We start from the raw sequence: 19,470 nt of genomic DNA, 5'->3' as shown, positions 1-19,470 counted from the left end.
GTCTCACTTGATTTGCTTCCCTCTTCTTTTTAATTTTGCCCAACCTTTCTGTGCTTTTATTCAGATGATAGTTGTTTGTGCTCAGCCAGGGCATTAGACTGGATTTTGTTATTGCCTGCTGTATTAACTCCTGAAACTTTAGGGTACTGAGTGGAAGTGCTCAGAGAGAGCAGCCAACTTTGTTTACGTGAGTTTTGCATAGAGTGTGTGTGACAAGCACACTTCACAGAACTGAAGCAGCTCTCAGCTGCTCCTCGGTGAAGCAGTTTATAGGGTCAGAGCCAGAAGGTCATGGTTATTCACCCGTTGATACTTCCTGAGCATTATTGCTATTTGTCCCTGAACAGGAGCTAGAGAGTGCATAGCTGCAATGCTGTAAAGCAGGTAGGTGGTTCCTGGGATCTGTAAGGGGAGTACTGATGTTAAGTTTAATCCTGTCTCATCCCTGGGAAGGAGTGAGCACACCTGAATGTGAAGGGCATTTGGGTGGCATCTGTGAAATGCATCAGATTGTTTTCAAAACCCACTGGTGTGGGTTTGCCATCCTTGGGTCCTGTAAAGAGACCAGAGGTGTGCTAGGCTCAGAGAGGCTGACCTTGCCCTTGGGCAAATGGGAGGCTTGTTTTGTACAGACACAGCTCCCTTTTTTATGGTTTGTACTATGCTCAGACCATGGCAAAGAGAGTAACTATTTCCTAAAATACAGAGTACTTTGGAATGCCTAACCCCCATCTGGATGCTTGATGCAAGTATCTTCAAGTTCTAGATCCCCTTGGAAAAGGACCTGGTGCTTTTAGAATGGGGGTTCTTCAAGCTGTCTCCAGCTGGGGCCTCATAAGTTGGGACACCCCAAATCTCTTGATAATGCTGAAATCCTTGGTATTGGTTCTTCTGCATAATGCCATACCTGTTGCCATGTGAGTGGGGTAAGTTCTGGTGGTTTTTGTCCAGCGCTGCCATGCTTCCAAGGGTGAGGTTCTTGGAGAGAAGGATCCTTCCTGTGTACCACAGGTATGCCAGCTCTTAACTGGTTTTACTGGGAGCTGGGTGGCAGCTGACCCACATAAAGATAATTATATATAAAGAGAACATACCGGCACTAGTTTAAACAGTATGCGATACATAGTGTGCTTGTTCTGATGTCCGAGCCTTGCCAGTACAGTCTGTGTGGATCTTCAACAATTCAATAAAAGCTAACCGAGGAGGAAGAGGGTTTGCACAGGTTGTAAGTAAGCTGAGTTGTTTAGCCTGGCTTGGGAAAATTGGTCGCACAAATTCCAGGGCCTTTAGGAACTAAAATAGCACAACAGCTTTTTGTTGCTAATGGCAGGTGAGCAGATGTCGGGCAAGGACAGCATTCATGTGTGTCAGTGTGTGCTGCAGGCGTGGATCAGGACTGACCCCAGGGGAGGCTATGCAGCTCTGGCCAAGGCAGCCCAGGCAGGGGTGGGGGTTGACTCAGCTTTATTAAACCTGCCTCATCGCAGGGAAATGGGCTGCGGTGGCAGCAGTTGTATCAGCACCCCAGGCTGAGGCTGGACATGGAGTTATTATCCACAAAGGAGCAAATTCCACTGCACTTGGCCTTTTTCTTTCCTCTTGGCACAGCTCCCCACACACACTGAGGGTCGTGCCCGGCCTGTGCTGGCCAGCTGCCCTGGGCCAAGCTGGGAACAGAAGCCCAGAAGTGCCAGTGCTCAGAGCTGTAAAACTGGTAGCTGGTGTGTGTTAGTGCAAGTGTTTGTACAGACACATCCTTAAAGGCTTTTGTTGTTAAATATATATGTGTATGTGTGTGTGTGTCTCTCTCTCTGCTTTTTATCTTACTAGTGGTTTTGTGTGTCTCTCTTAACTATGAAATGCAGGCGTCCCATATAACAAGAAGGGAGATGAAATTCACTTTAATGGCTGCAATTATTCTTTACTATGTTGAGTCAATCTGGCAGAAAGAACAACATGTTCAAACTGGCAGTTTATAACATAATGTCCTATTAGGCAGTAAGGAAAGCGATGCCTTTCTGAGGAGACTGGAGTTTTACAGACAATGCAGCACATATTAAAAGTATTGATGGTAAAGCATATTTCAAATTGAGTTAATGAGATGTCACATCTTGACCCCCTCCCCTGCCTGCAGCCCCCCTGCTCCCAGGGCTGTTGATCAGCCACTTAGCCCAGCAAGACTGTGACAGTGCCAGTTTGTGAAAGGCCATTTTAGTATCAAGACTGTTGTGTACCAGAAGTACTGGTGCTGCTGGGCGAGCTGGTTGGCCAGCCAAGAGACTATACCTGCTTGTCATAGGGGTGGGGTGGAGTGAGGTTTTTTTGGACTTTGGTTGTTTGGAATTTTTTTTAATAATCCTGCAGCCTTTTACTGCTTTATCTCAACTAGGTCTGACAAATTACTGCAGCATTTCTAATGGGAAAAGGGGATATATCAGAGTGTGTGTCTTTTGCGGGGGGTGGTGGGGTACGGTCCTTTGGTATCAGAGTTGTCCTGAAGCCTGTGGACAGGTGGGTCTTTTCAGTGGGCGGCTGCCAGGCATGTGCAGCCCTTCTGCCTGGTTAATTAGTGATCTGAGCAGCCATCCTGCTTTCACTGATGTGGTACGAGAAAGTGATTGGGGCAGAGATGTTGGGTAAAGGTTTGTTTTTGCTTAATTTCATATGCAGTTCCTAAGACCTTTTCGACACTTGCTCACTGAAGCCAACACAAGCACTGTAAGTTTTCCACAGTGTTCGTCCCAACCCCTGGAGTAAGCCACTATCTTTATTAATAGTTCATGCTTGGACTTTGCACTTACATAGAAAATTAAAAGGACATAAATTAGCTAACCATGACTTGGGTCTTATATAAATAAAGCAGTTAGTGAGTTTTGTGGTTTATTTTGGTTGGTTGATGGGTTTGGGTTTTTTTTGTTGTTGTGTTAGTGGGGTTTTAACTGTCTCAGGCTGTGAACCTAAGAATTGATTTGTAGGGACAGTTGATCCTACCAAATGTTGAGCCATGCAGCAACACCCCCACTCCTCACCCAAAATGGTGGCAGGAGGAGCCCACCAAAATGGCTCAGCTTTCTTGAAGCTCTTGTTGCAGATGGAGCTTCCATCAAGGAAATATTGTAGAGCTTTCATCACAGCTTCTTTGTTAAGTCCTTGGCTTGCTGTAAACATAGAGCAGCAAATGAAACAGCTGAAGGTGCAATTTCTGGCGGCACCTGCTCCTTGGGAACAACATGAAACAGCTTAAGGAGTGCAGAAACCAGCATGGCCTGTACTGAAACCAGGCTTTTCCTTCTAGCAAATGGCAAAAAGCTTAGCATCTTGCTTTTCTAGTATTTTGTGTTTAGATTAGGAAGTCTTTATCAAGCCGCTTGCTCTAGGATAGTCACGTTTTACCACATTACACAGAGAAATTCTTTCCGTAATCTGCGTCATGCAGCATAAAGTGAGCCTGACTCCTGCAGGAAGCCAGCTGCCATGTTTTGTCACATCTGAGCAGCCCCATCAGGCACAGCCTGTCCTCAGTGCTGGCCACTGGCCCAACAGCAACACAGGGCAAGTTGCTGCCGTGAAACTCTCTTGAGACCTCAGTGTGCACCCTGCCTTCTGGTTACACAGCATATACTGCCTCAGGAAGCTTTAACCTGCACTGAGGATCAACCATTTTACTTGTGGTTATGGCTAGAACACATGGCCTGTGCCTCCAGATGTGGAAAGCTTGCAGTAAGGGGGAATAGACTTCTTGGGTTCCTGACAGGGACAGCCACAGCAGCCTCTAATCCATGCCCGGGAGAGGGGATAACAAGTAACTAACAGACACCAGCGCTAATGTGTAACAGCTCAATGTTTCAAATATTTCAACTCCCTTCCACTGAGACCATCTGGGACTGATAAAAGTATATTTTCTGTTTGAAATAGGTGCAGTACTTCTTCAAGATTCTGGACAACTAACAACCTCCATCCTCACCCCTTGCAAAAGACGCACACAGAACAGTGTGTTCATTCATTTATTTGTCCAATGTTTCAACCTGACTGAAATACAAGATCAACAAGAGCACTGTACTCCTGGCTATTATTACATGTTAGAACATAGAGTTTTGCACTTTAGACAACATTTAACACCATTCTATGGGGTACTGCATTGCTTTTATAAAGTTTAAAATAAAGTTTTATTTTCAAACATGTGACTTTGGTTTATTTCATACATTACACTTTCTTGCAGAAAAAATAAAATTGTACAACTGCATAAATATAAAATTCTTCCACCATGAAAATGGCTAAAACATTCAATAAAGACATTAGCACCACAGTGTGCGATGCCTTCAGCAGGAAAAAAAAAAAAAAGAGAAAGAAAAGAAAATATACAAAGCAAAGAGTTATGCCTATCACTGAGTAAAGTGATAGCCTGACCCAGTCTCTCACACAGCATACAGGAGGATGAGGGAAGAGGTGGAGAGACAGCATTCGCTACAAAGCACAGTACACAATCATCTATTCTCTTTATCTTCATTTAAGTTAGTTTCCCCTGCCACCCCTCCAAATAAAATACCCTAACACCACAGAAAAGCCAGAAGCCTTATGGAGTGCTGTTAAATATCATCTCACAGGTGGGCCTTTCTTTGAAAAGGAACAAAATAATGAGAAGTATCATGCCAGTTCTAGTCCCATTGAGTATTTACACCTTGGACAGCAAAAGTCTTTGCTCACAAGAAGTAGAAAACAGATACAATACATGGCTTGAAAAATGACCAGAGTATGCACCTATAGTACTGTACACTAAATAAAATACACAAGGCAGCAATACTTAGGGGCCAGAAACACTGCTTACTACAAGTCAGTTATGGAATCATAATTTACAGTAAAAATGGGCATGTCCCAAGGCTCAATTTTGTTTTCTTTTGTCATTTACAGTAGAATAAATATTTGTCGCTATTGCTACACTTTGTTTACATTCTAACCTAGTAAATGCAGAAAGCTAGTGTAAAGCATATAGATTACGTGTAGGTCCCATACGTATGACAGTTTGTTCAAGACTAGTAGGTTTTCTTTTTTGTTCTTTTTTTTTTTTTAACCTTTTTAAATGGCTAGGAGGAGGAGGAGGAGGGGGGAGGAAGAGAGTTGTGCTTACAATCAGCTGCTTTTTATGTCAAATTTAATATCAAAGCGTCCCTGGAAGCGGTCCTTGTCGCTGTAGACGATGTTCTGCCCATAGGCCCTGCACTCCACGCGCACCTCCGTGTCGTAGGTCAGGTTGGTGAACTGAACGGCCACGAGGGGCTGCAGGTACCGCGGCTGCAGCAGTTTCCCGTAGTAGGGGTAGTACTGCAGGCCAAAGCCGGGGTAGCCGCCCATCCCGTAGTACTCCACCGTGCCTATTTTGTCTGCATCTTCATCTCGCTAGAGGTGGGAAAAGGAAGCACAACCAATGACAATCACCCACGCTCCTCCTTTGGCAGCCCTTTTCCCTAGTGGCGTTTGTTTTCCAGCAAGACTGTGACCTCTGCTTTGGTCATCACTGACCCCCACCTTGGCAGCACGAGGATGTCCCAGTGGTAGAGAGGACAAGTCAGTGATATCTAATCAGGGCACGCACAATAAGCACCTTCCTGCACACCTCAGACAGGAAAAGGGCCTTGCTTTATTTAAAACCACAGCCACTATATGCAACTGGAAACTGCCAGAGCTTCCTGTCGCATCAACGCACAACCTTTGGCTAAGGTTTGCTCTTTCTCAGCTGCTTTACAAATGCCAAGTATGAAATCTCTTCCCTGGAATCCCTTTTTCAAGTCCAGTACAGCACCTGAAAGCAAAATGGCTACTTTTCAGGATACCTTTAGCTATCTAGCCCTACTTTTACCCCCCACTGTGAGGGCAGCGCAAACTCATCCATCAGTGGGACTTCGAGTAGCTTCTGTTCTGAAGGGGGAGATACCCCAAGCAAGAACCACCCCATTTGTCTGTGGAAAGGCAGAGAGGGGTAACTACACTTGGACAAAGACTTTGTCATCCCCTGCAGCTTCATGACTCTGCTCTATTATATTTCAACTTACCTTGGCAGTGCAGTGAACAGGGATGAGATATTGGTTGTATTTTGCCATAACCTCGACAGGAAGGCTGTCGTTTTCTGGAGCCTAGAAGAAATCCAGAACAAGGGGACATTACAGAGTGGACCTTCCTCTGCAGACCAGAGTATCTTTGTGGCAGCAAAGGTCAGCAGAACTGAACATGTTAACTGGAATCCTTTCTAGAGCAGTTCCAGAGGCAACAGTTCCTGGCAGTTCTTGGGACAGACAAGTAGCGTAACACAACTAAAACCAGGAGAACTTAACCCAAGCAGAACTGTTGTCTGTTCTTACAGCTTTACCTGCTGTGGATACAAGCTGGTCAGGCTATTTTTAATTCCCTGGTGCCACTGGGGTAAGTGCTTCACAGCAGAGTGCCTATAGCTAGCAGGGCTTGTTTGTGCAAAGCTCAGGCAGTGGCAGGAGGAGATGCACTGTGGAGGATTTGCCACCTGCCTGCCAGGTGTGTGCAGCCAGGACTGGAAATGCAGAAGAAAGAACAAAGAGCGGCAGTCACACCCTGCGTTGCTGAACTTTGACACCACCTACAAGGAAGGACAAAAGCTCTGGGTATCAGGGCAAGGTGTGAGTGCCAACTCTGATAGCCCAACCATTAACCCAGTTGGTCTTTGGTCTCTTTAAGTGCAGTAGTTTTGCTTGACAACCTTGCAGTTTCAGATCTGCTTTACACGCACCTTGCCCAGCGCAAGAGTTACAGTGTCTCTGCTGAGCATGTAATGAGGAATACAAATACTGCCTTGGATACACATGTCATTTCTAAATGAAACATGAAAAGTCATTCCTTGACTAGAGCCTCCTGCCTAATGCAGTCTGGAGCTCTCCAGAGCTCCATGGCAAAGAAAAGAGGAACACACCAAGCCCTTCGCTTCCCCAGTCAAACATGCACACCTCATGTCATCCCACAGCCACTACATACCAAGCACAGCGCATTCCTTCTAAAATGCACTCACTGTTTTCACCAAAAATCAGATAAACCAGAATTAAACTCATTTATTTTAGCATGGGACAGGCTCCACTAGAAGAAGAATGTTCCTCAGGACTTGTTAGCTAGACTGCACCATTCCCTGTCCTTGACTGCCCTGACAGATGGTGGTGAAGACAGCGTAGCACACCATTTGCACTGTTCTCCATTCCAGAAGATGGAGTGGCAGGTTTTGCACACCACCTTATTCAACAGCACATGCTTTGACACTGAATTCTTGAAGAAATTTTTAGCATCTAAATGTGTTGGGGAAAAAACCCAGAAATAAAAGCCATGCATGTCCAGATTAACATCCTTCAGCATTACTGCAAATTTGCCTTCAGGTGCAGCACAGAGCAACCAGGTGACAGAGACATCCTATAGCCTCTGGGAAATCACATTAAATAACCTATAGATCTCCTCACCGTTCTTGCAGCTGTGCCTGACTTTCAAATGTGGTTTACTCTTTATAGCCTGTGTTTCAGTCTGGTTGTTAATATTAGCACTTCATCATTTAATTAAGCAGTTTTAGCAAGGCAGACAAGTCTGCACTGCCTGAGGAAAGAATGGAGTGGATCAGGGCATGACACAAAGTACTAATGTTACTACAGACAGAGTTGGTCTGGGATGGTCCTATGGAATCATACAGTAATTTAAAATGGGGTTTATGGTTTGAACAAAACAGCCTGTTACAGGAAGTCCATTAGCAGGCTCAGAAGTTACCAGATCAATAACCAGGAAGTTGTACTATGAGGTTCACTGCTACTTGTTACCATCTTGACGTGCACCAGTTTTCACTGCTTTGTAATGAAAAGTGTTTTTAAACTCAGTTACTTAAATGGTCTCAAAATTTATCCTCTGCAGAAAGGGCTTAATACTGATCTCTTTCCAGAGACTCAAAAGCCAGGCACAGCAAACCTGCAGCCAACTCCTCCTCCTGATCAGTAGCTTCTGCTAGAAAGGGAAGAGATACTTGCCTGAGGTTTGAAGCCAATAATTCTGTTGAGCTTGACAAGGATGCATGGTTTGCCATCCCTGTACCCAAAGGTGGGATCGCTTAATCCAGAACAGTTTTCCAGCCATTCACGTTTGAATTTGCAGACCTTCTTCTGACCCTGGACATCATTATATGGTCCTCTCTCTTTGTAGTCAGAAGGTGTGTCTGTCACAGCAGGGGAATGAAAAGGAAACCATATGCAATGTGATCTTTTGCTTGTCAGGAACAGCAATGTTTGTACTTCCCAGTGTAGTTTGGATTTCCCCCTTGCCCAGGCAGTTAAGTGACGCCACAGACCTGCACACAGCTGCCTGCCACGTGGGGGCTGGTCCCAGACCAGCAACTTTTCACAGGGATTTGTTTTATAACTTCCAGAACACAAGAGAAGATTTGAAATCACCTGGCTCAGAGATTCTTTTTTTTTTTTGGTCACCTTTTACAAGCAGGTTCCCCTCAGATTTGATATGCACATATTATGAGGTGATAGTCTCATTTACATGATTCGATATAACCTATTAAAGGTTAACACTTCCCAGATGTTTGGCTGCATCTCCTCAAGAGGACCAACACTGGGTTTAGCAAAGTTGTGAGTAAAACCCCCATGGCTTTCAGAGAAGATAAGGTCAGCACCACATCAGCACCACATGCTTCAGAGAGTCAGCTGCAACTTTCTCCAAGTGAAATGTGGGAGCCAGCCATATAACCTCTACAATAAGCTGTGGTCTTGTCCAAACAAAATTAATGAGCAGCCATATGACTGAAACCAGAACCTGCCAGTTTACCAACATGCCTCTGGCTGCAATAAAGGGAACAGCTGAAGACCAAGCCCACCACTGCTCACTCTCAGCTTCTGGTGAACCTGACACAGAAGCATCAGTCAGAATCCTATAGGAAACAATCGAGACTTACCCCCACAGTCCTGAAATACTATGTTTTCAGTTTGTTGATCAGCACTGTAGTCCTTTAAGAAATTCTCGAGGTTCCTTACATACGGATCGTAAGTTTTGGCATCAGAGAAAGTAAAGGAAATTTCTGTCTTTTGAACCTGAGGGACTTGAGTCAGTCCTAAGAAAAGCAAAATCAGGAAGAAAACATTAAGTACACCTCAGGGTTACACAGCCTCCAGGCAATACAATGCACACCAAGAACATAACTCTTAATAATAATCTCTTTTTTCAGACTTATGAACTTTGAAAAAACAGCTTGAGCTCACTAGAGGAGAAGTTCATATCTCCTCTTTCTGACAACAGTCTTGCATATTTATCACAATGTTTGCATTAGGTAAGCAGACAAAACCCACAAAATACAGAAGGGAGGCTACAAGTCAAGGCTCTCCTCAAGAAAAACAGTCAACCACAGGTCCACCGTGCATTTCCACCTCCTCCTCAAGGACAGAAGGGAAGCTGTCTGCATGCAAGACCAACCACACAGAATGTACATATCCCTAGCAGGTTGACTTAAAAGCCTGCAAAACACACTGTGTTTAGGATACATCTGAGCTGTCCACTCATAAACCCTTGCAATAAAAGACAAGAGAGGTTCCCCAAGTCAGGTCACTCTCTGCTAGCTGTAATCCACATTGCCTTTGTGTAGTCTTGTAGGATGCAGGGCAGGAGACATTTTCTCCCTCAGTAAACTCATCAGCCTGATAGCTGCCTCCGCTCTTCTCACTGCCTAAGTGGGTATTTCTGGCTGCAGAACTCATCTTCTGAGCTCTCTCATCAGAAGCTCATCACCAAGTAGGTGAGTAGGAAATGCCACTACACAGAAGACTTTGTTTAAAAGACTCTCCAGATTCTGAACTGTATTAACTGGCTCTGCTTTAAACTTTAGGAGGATGAATAGAAAAATAATGCATGGAAAAGAGAAGGGACTATAGACAAGAAATACCTCCAGATGATGAAAAGCACCAACTTCTTTTCCCTTCATTGTGGAACTTGGAAGTGGTTGCTCCTGTGCAATGTTTAGGTCACATTTTAATTGAATATATTGACACATGGCTAACACTTTAAAACTTAAGTAATGGGAACCGAGTTCATGCTGCTTTTATGGCAGCCACAGTAAATATTGAGGTCTTGACTTCATTTCAGTTTGTCATCTTCATTTTAGTAAGATCAAGAAAAGGAGCAGGGGAGCAGCATTTGCTTCGACAGCTTTCAGAACAGGCCTGTTGCCAACAAGTTCCTCTGGTGCAAAACTCCAGCAGCTTAGCTGGTTGGCCCCAACCCACAAGAGCTTGTGACTCCAGCAATTTTCCAAAGCTAGTTAAGTGCTTCTGCTTAGTCCCTCCTCAAACCAACTTACCACGCCCCCACCCACCCACCCCCCCACACTAACTTGGAATTTGTAACCTAGGACAAAGATTAGCTTTGTTCCCCTAAATGCAGTTCCCAGCCACTAAAGATTGTGAGACATCCAGCAAGGAGCTCGAGTGTTTCCCATTTTATTCCATGAAGCAGCTTTAACTGCCCAAGACTCCCTCTGATACAAATGGACCAGGCTGAGTGTTAAAAGTTTAGAAGCAACTTACTATACTAGCAAAATTACATCCTTCCTTCCTAAGTCATTGGCTTTCAACGCCCTTTCAAGCAATTACTTGTTTTCTTGCTTCACAAACAATTATAAATATATATAGAATAAATACACCAGATTCAACTTTAGTAAGGGACTTAAATCCTATTCTGCCAAGCCTTTCTCATGTTACCATTCAGCTGGGAAGCAACAGGCTCAGAGTCACCTGAAATGGCTGTCTAGAATTGCAGGAGAGGCAAGCCAGACCTTGGGTACTCTCCCGGGTCTGCCTTTTCCAGAGTTCAAGTTACAGGTGTGTCATTCAAGTGTATATATGCACAAAAAAAAAATTCAAGAAAGCATGGTTAGGCTTGTTAAGCTTGGTCAGGCAAGTTAAGCTGTTCGTTTTGCTCAGCACTTCCCCACCTCTCTTTCCTGTCTTGGCCAAGGTAACACATAAGGGCACCCACACAGGCCTGGCAAAGGTGAAGTGAAGGTCAGCAACACACACCCTGCTGTCTGTAAAAGCCACCCAGAACATCTCTGTTCTCTCTTTAGGAGAGCCTGGCCACTGATAGGTACAGTCCAAAGCCAGCCCTCTGCCCATGGACAAGCGACTTGGCTGGGAGAACAGACTCCAATCCCAAAGCGTTCCTGTCTTGCAAGTCCACACAGAACTGCACTGAAGCCCAGGCAGTACCACCACAAAGCTCTTCCAGTGGCCAGCACAAGGGAACCACCATTCCTGCCAAGTAGCCTGTGGCCATCACTGGGCTACTTTTTGCCTAACTGGGGGCATTTGCAGGTACTCTGATGAACTAGACTAGACCAGGCTTTGGTACAGCAGTGCTTTCTTTGTTTAGGACAAGAGCAAAGTGGAGATCAATCTTCCCACTTATGAAGCAAGGAAGTAAATCTTCATGAAGATGAAAGACTTGTCATGAAAAATACATTTGTAAAATTAGGATAAAGTTATTACTTACTGGCTTCCACCACAACCTCCCTTCTGACATACCTGCAACTGACTGAATGCAGAGCCCTAAGCACTGATCTATTACTTCCTTCTTTGTTTTCCATCTGTACATCCTGTAGCCAAAATAAAAGCTTCAGTGCTGTTATCAGAGCAGAACAATCATTGAATTCTTCTTAAGCAATCTTGTGTAAAAAAACAAGTGTGTTGTATGATGACAGAAGGTAACCTCTGGAGAACGCTAACCTTTCTGCAACAATCACCCCCACTGGGTAACTGAAGCAAGTAGAGACAAGAAAAAAAAGTTACTAAGCTGAGCCATTACAGTGCTACCTCCCATGGGCTACTAGACATCCAAGTAAGTGTGTGGCTCCACTGAGTTACTGGCATGAATGAAGTTCTAAGGGGCTTCATGCACATGAGGAAGTCCTGTAGAAGAAAAGAAACAAAGCCTCAAGTGCTTTCACAGCCAGGAGTCTAAACCTCTCCCCACCTTCGGACTACAATGTATGCACACAGTTTCATATCTCATGTTATTACCACAGAGATGCACAATGGTGTCACGTGTGGTGATGGTCTTCCTCCCACAGGAAGGAATCAGCTTATTGCTAAAATACTGACAAACTAGAAAGTCGCTGCAATTGGCTCTTTAGAGTTTCTTGCTGGGAAGTGATTCATTCCCATCTTCACTTGACTGACAGTGTCCACATAAATGATGAGTGATGCCTTGATTTGGGAATGGACACCACTTTCTGTTGGCTTTCTGTGAGTATACAAGGGTATGAAACACCAAAAAAACCCCATGTAAAGTCATTTGGCTTTTTTTTTCAGCTACAGCTCCACTTCCAAAATACTGTTGCAGATTAAAATCACATTTATTCAAGTTCATTTAAAAAACAATTCTCCACAGAGATTTTATCATTTTAAGCTGTAAGAGTAAGACTTTAGGTGAATGTGTCCTCAGGGTGAAGAGAAAGAAACTAATAGTGGGAAGTCGGGCTTGTTATTAGGAATGGTTGTATAAGTCTGTAGTAACCTCTCTTGCTTCATGATACAATGGTCATTTCTAAGCACCATGTAATCTTGGTTCAGAATGAGTCTGAACACTCCTGGGATGACACAGATGACAAATTGAGTGATCGCTACATCCTACCTTCCCCCACCAGTTCACTAAATGAGGATAGATTTTAAAAGCAATGTCCTTCCAAGCTTCCAGTCACCCTCTACTTCATCCCAAAAGTGCAAAAAGCAGGTGCAAGTGTTCTACAAATGCAGCAAAACCTGGTTGATAGTAACATGCCTGGAATTGAGATTCAGAGATGTTTCCAAGCATAGGTTCTGAGACAAGGAGAGCTAGAAGCAAAGAAGTGCAACTTCACAGGAGGGAGCACGTGCTCCTTTGAGGCCTTCCTGCCACCTCCCTGCTGCTCTCCAGGCTAAATAAACCAAGTGGGGGACATGTACCAGAGCAGCCTTTTCCATGACGCACTCACTGCCCAGGCAGCACTTGAAGCAGGGACACCTGAAATCCCCTGGCGGGAGCAGGAATTCTTCCTTCCAGATACCACTTACAAAGTGCCTCAGGCAGCAGTGAGCTCTGTCCCCTGTGCCAGCCCCAGTGATGGGATAACCAGATGCTGTTCCACAGGATTCGCACCACAAGATGGCAGGATACACAGCCCAATTGATATTGGGATGGGGAAGGGGAGGAGGAGAATGGAGGATTATTTTTTAAACACTCAGTACACTGTTTAAGAGGCAATATCCTCATCCTTCCCTATTAGCAGGGTAAGTCCTCTGTGCTTAAAGCAGAGTCCGAGCCTGCAGCACACGTGGAACTGGGAGGTGGGGCTGTCGCAATGGCAGGGCTGGACAAGGTGAACTGCACCATCCCTTCCCCCACCGCAAGACAAAAGAAGGAAAAAAATAGTATAATGGAAAGGTACAATACTCAGTTTGCCCTGAAGCCCTGCATAACATTCCTGTTGTGTTCAATGCAGAAACCAATTACCATATTAATGACACTTGGCTACAAAAATAGCACTTTATGGCTTTCAATGTTATACCCATGTCAATAACTCAATAAAACACCCTGTAGGTTCTGTTGCTGTTACGAAATCTGTTGTATTTCGGAACAAGAATGATATTCTAGCAGCCCCTACAGCATTTTTTCCTGTAAACCCTGAAGGGAAGTCTAGTTTCCCCTTTCTCAGATATTCTGGGCTGACACAATAGGGACTTGCCCAAGAAGGACAGAGCACTCTAACAAGAATAAAACCCGGTTTTCTGGCTTCCTAGAAAATCCAGGGCTTTACCAAGCTGCCAATGTCCTTACTCGGCTTGCAAATTTTCCCACAAGAACTAGGAATTAGAATTGCACAACATCCTATTTTATACAGTTAATCATCTACAGATGTCTTAGATCACAAAAAAAAAAAAAAAAAATCTAAGTTTGGTGCTCACCAAGTGCAGCAGTGAACCCGGTCCCATGTGTGTTCATTGTAAGAGCAGCAGTCGTGCTTGCAGCACAGGGGAGAATCCTGCACAGCAGGGGAATACAGGCATTGCTGACCTCCCAAAGACAGCAGTGCAGCCACTCGCTACCGTGTCCATATCTCTGAAAGCTTACACAAAGGGCTATTTTTGACTTGTGGTCTAATGGCTGCTGTGCTACAGGACAAGGAACGTACTGGACATAAAGAGCCAGCCTGCACCATGCCTTACACCCAGCTTGTCCACATCTGTAGAAGAAGCTGTCGCATAATGCCCTGCAAAAGGGCCCAGTGCTATTAATGTAATAATTATTTCCTTGAAGTTGTACGCATGTGACATTGCAGCTTGGTTCAAAGCCCTTGTTTACTGGCTGCCCACTGTCATATATTCAGGGAGCTGGATTTCGTTCTCCTTCATTTCAGTACATGTCCTAAAAGCCCATTACGAAAGATTCCCAATAACCTTTTCTTTGTTCCTCCATTTTGATTCCTGCAGTACACACTACAAGAACATCTTGAAATTCAATTCCTTTTCTTTGTTTAGGAAAAAAAAGAGCGCCAGAACAACTGGTGCAGTATGCAATTAAGAGATGCATAAAAATCCTCTACAGGCTGAAATCTTTCACAGAAATTTTACCAGAGTTGCTTTGAAATTGGATTGTAAACTGCTATTTCACAGAAAGCAAACAGTTTATCTAGAATGAGTAATTATGTGACATCTGGCTAAACAGCAGGTCTATCTGGATGAGACCCAAGATCCATGGGCTTCTTTGCTAATTATTTCATGTCTGGTGGGTGAGACCACTGGACTTCAGCCGGGGAAAAATACATTATTAAGTAACAACTACCCCACCATTAGCCATGTTGGCTTTTCAAATGCAGCTGGGCAGTATCAGTGACAGTCTTTCCTGCAAATGTCAGTGCCCGCTAGAGATGAAAAGACCACTTTCAGTGCTTAAGGCAGCATTTACCCCAGCCGTGGTGGTACATGAAGAAGTCCCACACACTAACACAACAGTTCCAGTCTCTGTTCTGCCTTTAAAAAGTGCTGGTGGAAAAGCACTTATTTGCAAAAGATGATCCTTCGCCCAGATATAACACCATTTGGTGATGGCGACATTCATTCCCTGTGTTTAGGGCAGAGATTCACAGCACTGCAGACGGCAGGGCTGTAAGACACAGTGCAGCACCAGAGCCAACTTCTGTAGCTACAAGCCATCAGCCTCACAATTGTCACTTAAATACCACTGTTATTAAAAGCTTCTGAACTGTTTTACAGAGCAACTGGAGACAGATCGTTAGGATCCCCAGTGCCAAGCAGCCTCAAGGTCATTTGTGATGTGGGAAAGCAGCAGTTGCGCAGCTCCCCCCCGCGCTCTGAGCCGCCGCTGGCTGCGGCGGGATCGGATAGCGCAGCGCAGCCTGGACAGGCGGAGCAGGGAACCTGCAGCAAGGGCTACTCATTCCATTCGCCCCCACCCAAGGCAGGCAGGCCACAGACACTGTTAAGGCCATCATTTCAATTTTGAGCAGAGATTTCTTTTGTCTATGTAAAGACGGGTCATATAATAGCAGCTAAAAGACCCACCTTTAACCTCCCACGACACAGTCAACTGAAATACCCACTAGTGGAGGCTACCCCCACCTCTAGATCACACACTGTAGTTCAGTGTTGGATAATACAAGTCAGTAAGCACAACCAGAACTGGGATTCCTCCTTGTGCATGCCAGCTCCACCAAAAAACCCCAACATTTTGCCTTTGTCCCTTTCACTTACCCATGTGAACAGAGTAGCTATGAAGAAAGAAAAACTGAACTTAGCTTCCTCATACAGCCAGTTCCTCACTCCATCACTTTGGCACAGGGGAAGGGAAAAGCAAACCAAGTTTAAGCTCCTCTCAGAGAGGAGACATCTTTCATGTGATGCAACCTTTAAATCTAGCAGGATTGCCTTTGAGCCCCAGTACTGCTAACATAGAAGGCTGAGAACATACCCACCCCCTACAAATATGTGTTGCAGCAACATGCTTATTTCATCCTCCTTCTTGAGGTGAGTAACCAACCCCGCCTCCCCAGAACAGCTTGCACCAAGTCAAACACAGGCCTCCTGTTTAGTTACCTGGAGGTGCCACTCGATCCTGGTATTTGGGCTCAAATTCACTGACAGTGAGCAACATCACTTGGATGGTCCCAATGAATATACCTGCCAGGCAACCGTAGAAGATGACATAGAAGAGGAGGATCTTAACTGCAAGAGAAAACAAACAAAAAGAGAAATTAAATCAAGCCCTCACAGCAGTCACGTTTCAGGACAGAATTTCCCACCTTTGCCACTTACAAGGAAAAGCCAGCACATTGAATTCAGATGTTCAAAAGACATATAGGTAACAGTGAGATTATGCCCTGATGCAGACAGGAAATGAAAATCACTCCAGTTGTTTGGGGGGCAGAAAGCATGAGTCCCTGAAAATCTAGAAATCCACGAATCAGGATTTGGGATCATAAAGACTAAACCACATTCCCTTGTATTTTAAAGGATCCCTTGGTTGACCCAGAACTACCATAGAGGGCTCTTGCAGCTGACAGACTGTGATCCAAGTACCCAAGAGCAAAAGGCCATACTATGGATGTGCTTGGGGTTCAGAGCTATTTCTGGGAGCAGTAGCAGTAATTGTTTCATTTAGGTTTACGAGCAATTGTAAAGCCTAATGTCTCCTAGTAATTCAAGCCATCACTTCCAATAAAGACAACAGGAACAGAATTCAGGCCCAAATTAGCTCCAGTACTCCATCTTACATGTAGGAAAGTACTCATAACATGTCACAGTACTGCAGATTCACCAGCCTTGCCTACAAAGGCACTCTGGCACTGGTCACACCAATTAAAGAGCGAATAATAAAGAAAGATTGGATGTAGTTTTGGTCTAAAGGGAATATCTCGAACAATCTTGGGGCAGAAGGCAGAGGGTAGGAAGAACAGAGAAGAGACTGGAGATGCAGAATGGCTCAGACTCTGGGTATCAGTTACCAGTTTACAAGGATTATCTCAACTGCTTAACTGCACAGTAACATGCCATACTATGCATCACCAGGCTGCCTACAAGGATAAACTAGCCCATGCCAAGCAACTATATGCTAATCAGGTTGCAGGAAAAAGCAGAGGCCAAAGAGTACTTGAGAGTGAGCCTGCTTGATCTCAGACTGTCCTTATCTAGTTACAAACAAAACAGACATGGTTTATTTGAAGGACCTGAAGTGATGAGCGACAAGGAAAGGGGAGGAAGAAGTAGGTGGAAGTATTTCTCCTCACTCCCCAGCCCCATCATAAAAAAAAAAAGCTACCTCACTGGAGAAGCCTCACAATGAAAGCTGGCTGTTCTGGTCGTTTAAAGTCTATGAAAGACAGGCAAGCAGGAGGGATAGCCAGCGACACAGAGGCTGAGGAACACTGTCAGAAAGGCACTCCATCCTCTTGTCTTCCTCTTGTGCACCAGAGGCAGAGGAGGCAGCCAGGGCTGGAGGGCAGAGCTGGGTGAAGTAACGTGGTGCTCCAGGAGTTAAAGCACTCTTTGGTATCCAGGCAGCGTAAAGCAAATGGCAGTGACGTCAGGGACGTGTGGAAATTTTTTCCAGAGCACGGTCATAGGAGGTGCTGTTGTAACAAACCAAACACTAATGCTGTTGTCTGCAGCGTAATGCCTTTGAGTTTTGTAACATCAAAAGGCAAACGCTGGGAGGTAGCTTACTTAATCAGGTTTCCAGCCAGGATGCTCTAAACGCCAAAGACACCTTAAAGGTCAAAACCACTCCAAGGTCTCAGAAAAAATGCAGTGGGTCTAGGAATCGAGCACCATAGGGTTGAAATAGAAAGCCTCCTGCAACAGGTAGGCTTATAACAGAAGAATCTGATCATCAGCCTGCAGATCGACTCAGCAAACGCAAATCAGTCCTAGGCAGATAGGCATGGGCACTCTGGGAGAAGGACCTGGTTCAGCCTCCGCGTTTGAAGCACTGCGCAGTTGCCTGGTGCCTCAGGAGCAGAAAATACCTATCCATGCGCACCCACAACCCAATTCTGCTCACGTAAAGATACGGCAGATGCCTGCTCTAGTCCGCACGCCAGAGCTGGCGGCTCTGGATGTGGCATCTCCGGCTGATCCATTACAACAGGAGCTGAATTCAACATCGCAAGGGTGGCAACAGCAGCTGTGGTTGGCAGCAACTGGAAGACTGTCTATTTGCATAAAGAAATTGTTAAAAGCCTCTGTAGTCTAAATGCTATTTGTACAGCACCCAGGGATACATCATGAGCATGTAATCAGGAATGCACATAGAGCCATTTCCTTCTTGCGGAGACATTAGAAGTCAATTGCTACCTCTCGGCGGAGTAAAACTCGCTTGGTTTCATTTATCCAGAGAAAATACAAAAAAATAAAAGAGAAAAAGCCACTGTGCAGCCTACAGCAGATGAGGGCTGGGAGGGCAGGTTCCCCCGACGGCGATGCTCCCGGGCCGGGCCAGCCGCCGGGAAAGGAAGGAGACCCAAGGACGAGGCGCCCTCAGACAAGGTCGGCCCGACCCTGCCTCACCCCCGGCCCCACCTGGAGCCACACTTCGGGGGGCAGCGCCCGCCGGCCCCCACGTGGTCCCACGGGGCACCGAGGGGAGCGGGCAGGGGGACCCCGTCCCTCCCTCCCTCGCCCCGCGGGGACACCCTGTCCCCAGCCCCCCCCGCCCCGGCCGCAGCCCCGCCGCAGCCGGCGGAGGCGGAGCGCCGGGGCCGTGCTGCAGCGCCCGCCGCATCGCCGCCCCCCGGCCCCGCACTCACACCAGCTGCCCCCGGTGCGGCCCAGCAGCTCCTTCTTCTCCGAGTTCCAGATGAATTTCTTCCAGTTGCCGTCACCGTCCTTGGCCTTCCCGCGGGCCATGGCGAGCGGCGGGGCGGGCGAGCGGCGTGGAGAGTTCTACAGCCCTCGGGGGGCGGAGCGGGCAGGGCCCGGCCGGGCTCCGCGGCACCAGGAAGGTGCGGGTGGGTGCGCCCGCCCCGGCGACACCGGCCCGGCGGAGCTGAGCGGGGGAGCGGCCGGGGGGACGCGGGAGCGGCGGGGGGAGCGCGGCGGAGCGCACGGGGCACGGAGCAGCCGCGCTCCCCGCGCCGCGCCCCTTCATATACACCGCGGGCTCCGCCCCGCCCGCCGCCCCGCCAATGCGCGCCCGCCGATGGTCCGGAGGAGGGCTCTGCCGCGGGTGGGGCGGGCCCCGGGGCCGGGCGGGGCGCGCTGGGGGCGCGGCGGCGGCGGGAGCGGCGGCGGCGGTGGTGGGGAGTTCTGCGGCACCGGCAGCGTGAGTCGGTGCCGCCGCCCCGCCGCGCACTCGAGCTCTGATCCGCCGGGGCGGGTTGCAGCGGGACGGGCGTCTGTGTGTGTGCCCGTCTGTGTGTGTGCCCCTCTGTGCGGGTGC

At 46.6% G+C, this 19,470-nt stretch overlaps 2 protein-coding genes across 4 annotated transcripts in view; one reads left to right on the top strand and one right to left on the bottom strand.

Annotated features, from left to right (window-relative positions):
• The window catches only part of NME7 (NME/NM23 family member 7), a 91,911-nt gene extending 87,734 nt beyond the window's left edge, over positions 1-4,177 (top strand). For all 3 annotated transcript variants that reach the window (XM_027653539.1, XM_027653540.1, XM_027653541.1), the window contains one exon: positions 3,916-4,177. In XM_027653539.1, the coding sequence (XP_027509340.1) occupies positions 3,916-3,948 (33 nt within the window). In that variant the 3' untranslated portion in view covers positions 3,949-4,177. The remainder of the gene's footprint in view (positions 1-3,915) is intronic.
• On the bottom strand, positions 3,992-19,153 carry ATP1B1 (ATPase Na+/K+ transporting subunit beta 1). The gene is made up of 6 exons (XM_027653542.1): positions 18,839-19,153; positions 16,131-16,259; positions 8,948-9,103; positions 8,019-8,203; positions 6,048-6,128; positions 3,992-5,394 (listed from the first exon to the last, which is right to left on the bottom strand). The coding sequence occupies exons 1-6, from the start codon at positions 18,936-18,938 to the stop codon at positions 5,128-5,130; spliced, it is 918 nt and encodes a 305-aa protein (XP_027509343.1). The 5' UTR covers positions 18,939-19,153; the 3' UTR covers positions 3,992-5,127.
• Positions 19,154-19,470: the final 317 nt, after the last annotated feature.

The sequence above is a fragment of the Corapipo altera genome, unplaced genomic scaffold (genome assembly GCF_003945725.1).
Source record: "Corapipo altera isolate COAL_440 unplaced genomic scaffold, ASM394572v1 61, whole genome shotgun sequence".
In the NCBI taxonomy this organism is placed as follows: domain Eukaryota; kingdom Metazoa; phylum Chordata; class Aves; order Passeriformes; family Pipridae; genus Corapipo; species Corapipo altera.
Note: the sequence above shows the minus strand (reverse complement) of the source record. Positions and strands in the feature narration are given on the sequence as shown.

Bases quoted from the DNA above. Each gene is read 5' to 3' on its own strand.
- ATP1B1 (XM_027653542.1), bottom strand. From the start codon at position 18,938: ATGGCCCGCGGGAAGGCCAAGGACGGTGACGGCAACTGGAAGAAATTC. The intron at 9,104-16,130 runs GTAACTAAACAG...TGCTTTTCTTAG, and splicing joins GGATCGAGTGGCACCTCCAG to GACTGACTCAAGTCCCTCAG. The intron at 5,395-6,047 runs GTAAGTTGAAAT...TCCCACCTCTAG, and splicing joins CTGTTCACTGCACTGCCAAG to CGAGATGAAGATGCAGACAA.